Source organism: Lepisma saccharinum, chromosome 11 (assembly GCF_977018435.1).
Source record: "Lepisma saccharinum chromosome 11, izLepSacc3.1, whole genome shotgun sequence".
Classification (NCBI taxonomy): Eukaryota; Metazoa; Arthropoda; class Insecta; order Zygentoma; family Lepismatidae; genus Lepisma; species Lepisma saccharinum.
The window spans coordinates 68359601-68371809 of NC_139239.1; the positions used below are offsets into that span (position 1 = coordinate 68359601).

Sequence of the window (12209 nt, forward strand, 5' to 3'; positions counted from 1 at the left end):
AAAAATATCCACCTCCCGAAATGAAATCACAAATACGCCACTGAGTGGGCACCTTCCCCCCCCCCAAGAAAAAATCTTAATTCAATCTTAATTCCTGCAATGCTTAAAAGAGATGTATTGTTAATGACACATTCATTGCCTGATTAAAAAGTAAACAATACTGTTTGTTTCTAATGTAATTATTTATGTTCCTTTCTTCATCACATATGGGAGTTTGCTTAGTATTTTTTTTCTTACATTACAGATGGCTCACTTGAAGGTCGGCACAGCCGTGAAGGCAGCAGAAGTAAAAGAGATGGCTCACATTCTCGTCAGGGTTCAAGAGACAGTGGTCAGCAGAAAATATCCCACTCCCGGCAGAACAGCAAGGAACTCAAAAGTGCACAAGATCTGGCTGCAGCAGTTTCAAAAAGTTTAGAAAAGTCTTCTAAAACTATTGAAATATATGCAACATTGCCGAAGAAGAAAAATCGCAAGAGCAGTGAAAAGCCGAGGACTAACAGTGAGTGTCACATTACAGAAGATGAGGAGTATAAGTTGTACATGGAACGATGTAAAGATAAAAGTTCTGAACTCCACAGGGGCCACAGAGATTCGATAGGTTCAAATAAGGGACGGGATGGGAAGAAAAAGGAAGAGAGAGAAAAGAGGGCTAAGAGTGAAGAACGAAAAAGTAGGGATGAGTTTGAAGGATATGAGTGGGTATTGAAAAAGGAGAAGACTTCGCTGCACAAGACCTATTCTTCTGCAAGTGCCAAAGAAATTATTGGTGGCGAAGATATCAATGCCATTAAAAGGGCATCACCAACGGTAGGTGACAATAAGGGTGGTGGAAAGAAACAGCATAAGATCCGTCGCAAGTTGCTTATGGGTGGTTTGATAAGACGTAAAAACCGGAGCATGCCGGACCTTAGGGAGGGTCAGGAAGGCGGATCTGGTAATTCAGGCCAGAAGGGTTTTGACGACACAAATGTCCGTAGCATGTCAAGACCAACAACACCTTCAGAGAAAGCACTCAGTGGTTATTTGTCTGAGGGTCACCTGGATTACGGAAATCCAAATCTGGAAAGAAGCAAGCTTATGAGGAAGAGTTTCCACGGAAGCGTAGGTAAGGGTCTGCATGCTGCAAAGGTCCCACCTCCGCCACCACTGAGAACAACATCTCAACTCAGTGTTAAATCGGCCAATATCAACAGTACTAACGCAAACACAACCAATGCACAGGCAAAAAATAATAGACTGACTGGAAGGATTTCTGTAAGCGATAGGCCACCATACCCTTTGCCTCCAGGTGTGAATAATAATGGAAACAATGCTGTAAATGAGGGAAGCAAACCGCAGAATGAAGCCACTAATAATCAGCACAATAAATTTTGGAATAATTCTCCAGCTGATCAAAATGGTGGATTATCTGGCAACAACCATAATTCTCAACTGCCATACATGAACAACTGTGAGAAGGACCCTTACAGCCAAGTACCCAGCGAGGCAGTAAATTATCACGCTCTACAAGGTGGAGGTATGGTGCAGTACAATGGGTATCCAGCATCGCAACAAAAGCTGGTTGTTCAAGCAGATGTTCATCACCAAGGCAATGACAGCAGCGATTCTATCTGTGTGCCACCTTTAGAACAGATGGAAAAGATTGCGCAGAATGAAGAACAGAACAACAAACATCAATTAGTAAATCAGCAGCAACAGGTTGCAACTTACATGGTTAACAGCTCTGCTTCTCAGTTCCATTCCCAAAACATCCATCAACCATCAGAAGAGCAAGATATTTATAGCACCAATCTACCATTACCACCTTACCCAAGTCCTTTACATTCGGCATCACATTCAAGGCAAGGCAGTGAAGATTTCCCCCCACCTCCTCCTCCACATGAACTTGCTGTTAATGACACTGAAGTCACCGAGCCATCTTCAGAGCAGAATCACATGTCTGATGCTTCTCGAGAGACGTCTAGCCTTCTGACTCAGTTACAACAGAAAAGGCTACAGATACTAAGGGACGCTGAAAGGGATGAGCCAGATGGCCTTCAGGCAAAGGGAGCCAGTGTGACAAATAGTGAAAAATGGCTTCAGGAACTACAAGCAAAACAAGCTGCCTTGAGAATGAAGAAGGTTTACAATGGCACTAGTACAAAATTGGATCAAAGTCAACCAATGCACAAAGGCTCTGACGTTGTGGATTCTTCTGTGCAAAAAAGAGTTCTTGCTTTATCCAATCTGATACCTGAAGAGCCTGTGAAGCATACAGTGCAACAACAAGCAGCTGGAAATGAAAAGACTACATCTGTTAGAGACTTGGCTTCCCGTTTTGAACAGATCTGCTTCCAACCTGATAAGAAAGAGGAACAACAGCAACATTGCAATAACAGTGGCACCAACTTAAGTGAATCGTCAAAAATTACCTCAAGCGTGTGTAGTGATAGACCAGTGGCTGCTCAAAATGCTTCCGGCAGTCACTCTCAAGCTACCAGTAACAGCAGAAACTTTAATGGAGGACACAGTTTAGCAAACAGTAATAATTATGATGCCAAATTTATAGGAGGTTGCCCACCAAACTTACGTGAGAATCGTGCTGACACTGTCTTTGATACTGGAGTTTTATCAGTGAAGAAGAGAAACAGTACATCTTCTACATCTGAATCTGAGAAAAGCTTGTGTCAGCCCGAACCTGAAGTGTGTGAATTAGCAGTAGAAGCAGACAATGACTCCAAAAAGAAGAAAGGAAAGAAAAGTGTTACCTTTTGTGATCAGGTGGTTTTAGTTGCTACAGCAGAGGATGAAGAACAGGACAGTTACATTCCAAATCCTATATTGGAACGTGTTCTGCGATCAGCTTTTCCCCAACAGAAACCACCTGCAACACATATACAAACTTCTCAACAAAGACAACAACCATCTCATGTTCAACAACAGTCTCAGAATCAAAGCTACACTAATCCACCCACTGCACAGCAACAGACTCAAGGACATGCAAGTTATGGCCCGCCACAACAAAAACAGCAGCTTTCTTCAGGAAACCCAACTTATGTAAATCCTCCACACAAACAACAGCAGCCTTCAAATGGCCTGAACATTTCTAATCCACCACAAAAGCAACAACAACAGTCTCAAAGTTATTCCAATTCAGTACAATCTTCATACCATCAGTCTAATTCAACACAGGCTCTCCATCCACAACAAAATTCTGTTCAGTCTCTCCATCCACAACAGAATTCTGTGCAGTCTCTCCATCCACAACAAAATTCTGTTCAGTCTCTCCATCCACAACAGAATTCTGTGCAGTCTCTCCATCCACAACAGAATTCTGTGCAGTCTCTCCATCCACAACAGAATTCTGTGCAGTCTCTCCATTCACAACAACAGAATTCTGTGCAGTCTCTCCATTCACAACAACAGAATTCTGTGCAGTCTCTCCATTCACAACAACAAAATTCTGTGCAGTCTCTCCATTCACAACAACAAAATTCTGTGCAGTCTCTCCATTCACAACAACAGAATTCTGTGCAGTCTCTTCATGCACAACAGAATTCTGTGCAGTCTCTTCATGCACAACAGAATTCTGTGCAGTCTCTTCATGCACAACAGAATTCGGTGCAGTCTCTTCATGCACAACAGAATTCGGTGCAGTCTCTTCATGCACAACAGAATTCGGTGCAGTCTCTTCATGCACAACAGAATTCGGTGCAGTCTCTCCATCCACAACAGAATTCCGTGCAGTCTCTCCATCCACAACAAAATTCCATGCAGTCTCTCCATCCACAACAAAATTCCGTGCAGTCTCTGCATCCACAACAGAATTCTGTGCAGTCTCTCCATCCACAACAAAATTCCTTGCAGTCAATTCATCCTCAACAAAATTCCATGCAGTCCCACCATCCCCAACAAAATTCCATGCAGTCCCAACATCCCCAACAAAATTCCATGCAGTCGATCCATCCTCAACAAAATTCCATGCAGTCGATCCATCCTCAACAAAATTCCATGCAGTCGATCAATCCTCAACAAAATTCTGTGCAGTCGATCCATCCTCAACAAAATTCTGTGCAGTCTCTTCACCATCCCCAGCAAAATTCTATGCAGTCCCTCCATCCTCAGCAAAATTCTACCCAGTCTCTTCATACACAGCACAGTTCCATGCAACCTGTTCACCAACAACACAATTCTTCACAACCTCATCAACAGCGCAATGTAAGTTCTTCACCGAACCTTCACCACCAAAGTAATTCGTATCACAATTCTCCATATATGTCGCCGCCAGTTAGTCACGCTCATCAACAATCACCAAGTGAAGGCCAACAATGTAATGGTATCATGCCAGATCAGCAGCTATCCATGTCAACCCATACCGCATCTCCATACACCCCAGTAAACGGTTTACAACAACATTTGAATTCTCAACAGCAGAATCAACAGTACCCTGTGTTGTCTTCCAGGTCAGAAGCTCTGGGACCATCTCAGCAGCAGAAAGTATACCCTGCATACCAAAGGGTGCCACATCCTGCATACCACAGTCACTCGCAAGAAATAGCAAAATTGTCCTCACACTATCCACATCAGCACCCACAGTTGCCAAATCAAGCACACGATAATCATTCACCTCAACAGTATCCACCGTATCAATATGTACCGCAACCGCAGAATCAACAGCAGCATTTTACACAGCAACAACAAATAAAATACCCACCTTATCAACACCCACCACCACCAAGGCAACTTGTGAAACAGCAAAATGGGTATCAGAACAGTGGACCTGCAACGAAACCATACAATCAAGAAATGACTGTTCAGAGTGCACGCCCCGGACAATGTAAACCCCCTCAAATGCATGCAAATCCCATGCAGACCAAAACTTCTACGCCTTGCCATCTGTGTCGCAAGAAGCAAGTAGTTCCACCCACAATATACTGCGTTGATTGCGACTTTTACATGTCTCGCTTCCGTCCCAGAAATTAGGAATAGTTGTGTGCCTTTTACTCTGCTCTACAACCAAGAATATTATTATTGACATGCATGCTAAGGTGTATACATGTATGTGTGTGCGTGAGTGTAAAATAGTGAACTCGCATTTGATTCAAATTGAATTGACTGTAATTAGACTTAAAGTACTATGTACTCGGAAGAAATTTTGTTATTGAGATTTTAAATTTACCTGATTTATGGTGTTATTTGGTGAGAATGTTATGTAGTGGAACTTGTATACAGGGGTTTGGAAGTAAAAATGGGAATGTAAAAATGTGATACTGATTGTGTGCATGAATGTGCATGTTTAAATGATCTCATTCTTCTGTTTTGTACTTATATGAATTTTATGTACCACCTCGTTTATTTCTATTGGTGCAATCTCCTTGTACATGTTTGTACTGTGGACAACAATGTATTGGTAAAAATATTTTGTTAGAGTATGTATGTATAAATGTGTACATGATTTATAATGTCAATATGCAATGGAAGTGCAAAAAAAGTTTTATTTTTAACATATTTTTTTTCAATGTAAATGTGCCAAATTTTGTAGATGAGTATTTCATTTCATTTTGTATCATCTGTACACAATTGACTTGTCATGAAATGCATTTCATAAATTTTTATATAAGAAATATTTTTATTTCTGATCCCTTTAGATATATATCTTTGCCTACTACAGTTTACTGCAAATCACACTTTTATAATTAGAAATGAAACTGTGTGATGATTCTTTAATATTTTGAAACTCAGAACAGACTCTCTCAGAAAGTGTCTCATTTCAAGGAATTCCTATGAGATTCCAACTTCTGGAAAAAAAAAATGTCTGTCTAGGATTCTCCCTAAAGCAGGCCCGTAGCCAGGCAGGGGACAGGGGGGGTTGAGCCGCCCCTGGAACTACCATCAGCCCCCTCCCCCCTCCCTGCCACTGAGGTCAGCCCCCTTGACATTAGGTAAAACTATTTTGTGTAATTTGTTTGCAGTGAAGAGTGAAAAAGAAGACAGCAGATATTATTTTTCTCACAACTTTGATGAAGGATAAATTCAGGGAGCATGAACAGCATCTATTACATTCATTCATCTTATTTATAAGGAGTTGTCTAAGTAGCGGAAAGCATTTACGAGATTCTCTTCTCTAGACTTCAGAAAGTTCCTTCACAGAGGAGCTTCTTTATCTGTACCTTCGTTGCCCCTGTTGTGACCTCCCATTTATACAGAAATCTGTAAATTTGATGTCATTATGCAAATTCCCTCCACGTCTGCATCAAAGGAGCTCCCAAGTTTTGGGAACGAAGGAGAGTTTTATTGTTTCAACCGGGGAGTGGAATGTATGGTAGGCACTATGATTGAATATTGTCCATCTTTTCTTGGGTGATATAAATATCTGCATCATGAAACGTAGTATGGAGTGTGTAGTAAAGGTGATTTCAGTATCAGCCAGTTAACACTTCAAGCGATATTTTAAAAGATATGTAGAAAATGTAGTATTTGTGGGATATTTCTAAATTATGTAACTTAATGACCCCCCTCCCCCACACATAATTTACCTTCATTTAATACAGTTAAAACTTTTGAAAAATGAACTTGATGTACAAAGCCCCCCCTGGAGATGAATTCTGGCTATGGACCTGCCCTAAAGCCATTTATTTGCAATAGTATGCGAGGAATATACTGGGTGTTTCAATAAATTTGATATCATTTCGTAGTCTAATAACATTAACAATTGTCATGCAAATGATCTGAACATTTAACAGTATGTGTAGGAACACCTCAAAAGTCAATGTGGTATGTGACAACTTTGATACATGTCTTGTTTTTAGTGATGAGGCCACATTTCACATGTATGGCAAAGTCAACAATCATAATGTTCGTATTTGGGGCAAAAAAAATCCCCATGCCACACTCAAGCAACTGAGAGACTCATCTTCTGTACCATCTCCGAGAATCATCTTCATGGCCCATCTTTCTTTGTGGTGAATGTGACTGGCAATGATTATTTGCAAATGCTTCAGACCTGCCTCATGAATACACTCATTGCAAACCTATCCTGCACATAAGGTTTTTGCTATGCTAAGGGTGTCGGGAGGGGTTGAACTGGTCTATTCCCTCGGAAATTGGCATTGTTCACTTGAAGTTAGGTAAGGTGAGGCAAGCCAGGATAACGGGGTGTTTTTGCTGAACAAGTGTCACTATTCATCTGATGTTCTTGGAACTTCATCAGCATGTAGTACTCTTTGTCTCGGCAGCCACTGGTCTCTGTTCGAGACTGTTCCAGGAAGAACGGAAGGTATGTATATTTTTTACTCTCTGTTGCAATAATTCGGCAAACTATTTGCTGTTCTAAGTTACAATGGGGTTATTATTGTGAACACATGCTTATATTATCTGTCCAGCATGCTTGTCGGATATCATGAAACAGGTTATGTAGTTATTTTAAATTCACGCATTTCATGTTAAAATCGTGTAACCTGATAACATGATTTTGGGGCATGATGGGGTGGGGCATAACGGTACTATCCCAGTTGACAGTAATGTGTTTGGTGAAGCAGACTTCTTGCCTTCTGCAACACCCGACATTCAGCATTCAGCTCCCTCCCGATGCTGCCACAACAGAAACAGCTTCAACCCTTTATGCACAGACTTCAATATCTCGCATGCTGAGGAACCAGCATCATCCTCCTTTAAAGCTGCAAGTCTTCAATTAATTGTGCCTATTCCAAACGTAGTTCAAAAGAACAAAATTAGATCTTTAAAACGACATGGAAAGACAACTAGCTATCTTAACAGAATCACCGTACAGAGCAGAACATACTCATCAAATATTGACAGCATCACCCAAGCACAAGTTAGCCTTTCGAAAGCCAAGAAACAAACAAGGCAGTAAAGGAAGCACAGTCCTCATATTCAGCAAAGAAAACGTCCAATATTCCTTCTTCATCTTCCTCTGTGGAATATAAAGGGTCCCGGTGATAGTAGTGAAAGTGTTGAAGAGGATGATCTGCGCCTCTACTGTCATGATTTTTTCTGATAAAAGTTGGATCAGGTGTCGTGTTTGCGCACGATGGGTAATTCCTGTGCAGGTGTGTCAAGCAAAGACAAAGGCGCTGTTCATGTTTGTGGTTTGTATGAAACTTAATTGTTTGAGTAAGTTTACACAATTCTACAAGTTAAACGTCCACTGTGTTTCATGTTATTATTCTAACTTAATAATGTTACAATTAAGTACTATGTAGAGGAAACAGTTAAGGTAACAGTGGGCCAACATGGGGCAAAAGCTCTTCTTTCACAAATCACAATAGCTATATTCCAAGTATTAAGCGTGTCTTTTCAGTTTTCATATTTTTTTTTTTACATTAACAAAAAACCAATAAAACTATTTGTGGCAATAAAAATCATATCTGATTTCATTTTACATATAGTTCAAACATTAGTCAACCCGTCTTGCCCCACCTTTCCCTTCAAAAAAAGCAGAATGCTTGTTATTTTTTGTAGCTAACATCAGAAACAAAGTTCAGTTAGTACTCAAACAGAATAGCTAAAGTAAAAAATGCATTAGAATGAAAAAAATGAGTAAAATACACGAACCAAGTTACATTATCGTATTCTGCCATTTACTCTGTACAAGGAATAAATGGTTCCACAATTTTCAAAATTCCAAAAATTAGATTCTCATGTGAGAGGTCACACAACAATGAGGGACGTAGCTAGGTGGATAAGTTTGGGGGAGGGGTCAAACGTAAGATTTTTTTCTACAAAACTATTATAAATTAACAAACTATTTATACACCATACAGGCATATACTGTATACATACATACGTGCGTGTGTGTGTCAGGCCCCTAGCCAGGAATTCTTAGTAGGGGGGGCGAAGTCAATCCTAGTGGGGGCAAATTTTTAATATATTGTGTTGCATTGACAGATATAGCAAGGTACAGAGAGGCACTTGTCCCCCCCCCCCTCATCCAAAAGTAATAAGTAACAGGAAAGGGATGTTATCTTGAAACTCCAACGAACAATAAAAGTTCAAGCAACATCAAATAGCAATATTTCGATTATAACCTTTCGGACTACCAAAGAATACAAAGATAAAGTTTAACATAAATAGGCTAATCGGGACTGTATCTACTTTATATTTACAGGTCAATAATGTTAACAGATGATTAATATGTACCAACAACTTTGGGCTTCTCTGCAGAACTGATTAAGGAAGTCATTTATAAATCGTGCTTCATAATGTTTCCCACTAGTTTCCAGTATGCAAGATTTTTACGCACAAAGGAATCTAACGAGAATCCAACAACACCATTGTGTTGTGTTATGCAAGAAAAATCGAATTAATTAAATAAGAATGGTTACATATTATCTAGACTTTGATGAATTGTGTAAAAAATTGTAATACATTTTTTGTATGCCTACTTGCTAAAACATTGAAGCATGGGTCTCTTACTCCACCACGGATGCTATTTGCTTCAAATGAAAGACTCTTGCATCACTACAGACAATGTTTGCCTACTGGTTACGTTAACCATTTTGCAAAATATTGTGTTGTTGAAATACATGTGTTTGGCACCCGACAAACAAATAGGAATCCCTTGATTGATCAATGACTTCTTGGATTACAGTGTCATCATTAATATTTCATATCAAGTTTTATAGAGGGAAATTTTGTATCCTCTTTACATTATGAAAAATACCTTCCTTAATGACTATGGTACGAAACCGAACGATATGAGGCCTCCTTCGCCTTACCCCATTTCCGCGGCACGAGGTCTCTGGGCCGCTTATCGTCATCACTTTTTGAGCAGAAGCGTACAAACCCCAATCAGTTTCTTTATACTGATACTCTTCTCAGTCACTATTTACTTGTCTAATTCTACTTTCGATGTTACAAGCAATCGAAATATCATATTTCGATTGCTTGTAACATCGAAAGTATGGCATCTTCTGTTCTTAATGTATGCAATCCCATTGATAGCTTCGCAGTTGCAAATGGCATTAATTTTTACTGCCGTTTAAAATTCTCAGAGCAATATATAACATAATATGGAAACGATATCATGCAAACAGTAAGGGTTGAAACTTAAATTTTCCTTTATAAAATGGATATCATAACACACACCTATGTTGCTTATCATATTTGATGCGTTTGCATAGAGAAATGATTCATAAGATTTGAAATTGATATTTACACTCCATAAGATGCTTAGTGTAACTCTTATCAAACTACAAATTTTATAGTTTTCTAACCGAAATAATAAATGTGAAACACTATCATATTTTCATCATGTTTGATAATAATTTGAGCCAGTAAGCTGTCCCACATCTTTCATTAGCCGACCTCCATCATAACACACTACGAAGCCAGGGGGTTCCAGGTTTGAGCCTGGGCATGAGTGTTCTTTGTGAGCAGACGCGAAACCACAAATTTTTATCTGGAGAGGGGGTCAAGTACCATGATAAACGTGCCAATAATAATAATATTAATATAGTGGTGGTAGTGGTAGTAATAATAGTAGCATTAAAATACGTTATTATCGTCGTAAATCATGCAAAAGGGGGTAGAAGTCGGTGCTAAAGCATTTGTGTTTCAACAAATTATGTGAAATATTAGTCCAACACGTTCAATTTCATATTAGCTAGTAATGGAAAAGAAGCACGCAAACTGTATTTTTCAATGACAGAATATGCATGACGGACATTATTCTTTTTGTACATATGACACGTACAGTATAACTTCCATGTACTCTTCATTCAGATCGTTTTGGCTCCCAAGGCTGACTTCCGCCGCCTCCTAGCTATGGCCCTGAACTTGGACTATATGAACAGAAGGTATTATGTTTGCGAGCGAAGCGAGCAAGAAAATTTTACGAAATGTACTTTTATTTGTATAAAATTTGAAATCGAAGGTGCAATTGCCCCTCTGTGCCCCCTGCAAGTGCCCTTAGCCGTCTGGAAGAAAAGTGCAAGAAAGACTTGAAAATTAATTCCATCTCGAGTATCCATTTGTCCTGCTGTTCTTAGATTCTGCTAGTCATGTTTCTTTAACAAAAATCAAATATCCGCTCCCTCTCTCTATCACAAGAATTGCTATTACCAAAAGGTAGACTTGGGAAACAAAAAATTATGCAGTTCAAACCTCATAGCAACACATCCAAGAAAAACATCCAAACACATTAGGCACCTTTAATACAAGACTACTCAAATTGTCACAACTGTTCTATATACTGAAAATTGCGAAATCATTTCCCGAAGTCTGAAACTGGAAGGGAATTCTTTCTCCCCAATCCTGATACGACATTATACGGAATCCACCTTCATAAATCACAAAATCAATAAATGTTTTTGTTATGTTGCTAGAGTAATACAGAATATAATTGTAAAGATTAGTGAGAATTCCAGAAAAATAGGAAGTAGAGAAAACCCTATTCCGTGGTTTTATATATAAAGGATTGCTGGATGATATGACAACAGTGCGAATATGAAGTGTGTGCATAATTAATTCAAGCTAGGCATCTCATGTATATAGTTTATACCGGAATCGAATCCGGTACCCCTTAGTTCAAGGCGGCCGCGTTAAGCACCATTCTATAGGGTGGACCCGAGTCTTGTAGAAGAAATTTTATGCACACGCCTAATTTCTTAAAATTAATCTTATTTGTGTGTGGCATATATGATGGCACTGGATAAAACAAAGTTCCCACATGCTCAAATGATAACGCTCTCGTCTTTGGTTCGACAGATTCAAGGTTCGATCCCTGATGGGCAGGCCCATAGTCAGAATTTTATTTCCGAGGGGGATTATCCCTTATCAGCAGCTGCCATCTAAAGGCGAAAAGGTTTATTGGGGGGGGGTAAATGCACTGAAGATTAGTTTCTCGGTATATTACAATTCCCATACAAGATGTTTAATCCTGTTAATGAAGTAAATTTAATTACCACTACACACTATTTAAATCAGATGTTGTAGGATTTCAGGAAAATGGTAGCAGACCCCGAGCCCCTTCCTTGGCTACATGTCTGCTGGTGTTAGCTCCAAAATTTCTGTACTGTCCCAACATCGTGAGGACAATTTGGAAAATACTTGAAAGCAATTGACATTTCCACTTTGACATGAAAAACGTTTTAAATCCATTAATTTAGGGATAATGACACAAACATGAGATGTGCAATATTTGAGATATTTGTTTCGGTTCTCGAGAAACACGCCTTGAAACACCGCTGAAATTCACTCATGGACGT

At 39.4% G+C, this 12209-nt stretch overlaps 2 protein-coding genes across 3 annotated transcripts in view; one reads left to right on the forward strand and one right to left on the reverse strand.

The window, feature by feature from the left end:
* Positions 1–5591, forward strand: part of LOC145994892 (uncharacterized) — a 149368-nt gene extending 143777 nt beyond the window's left edge. For both annotated transcript variants that reach the window (XM_083131348.1, XM_083131349.1), the window contains one exon: positions 245–5591. In XM_083131348.1, coding sequence (XP_082987474.1) covers positions 245–4965 — 4721 coding nt within the window. In that variant the 3' untranslated portion in view covers positions 4966–5591. The remainder of the gene's footprint in view (positions 1–244) is intronic.
* LOC145995299 (DNA excision repair protein ERCC-1-like) overlaps positions 1–12209 on the reverse strand; it is a 347987-nt gene that overhangs the window by 287849 nt on the left and 47929 nt on the right. The window lies entirely within an intron of this gene.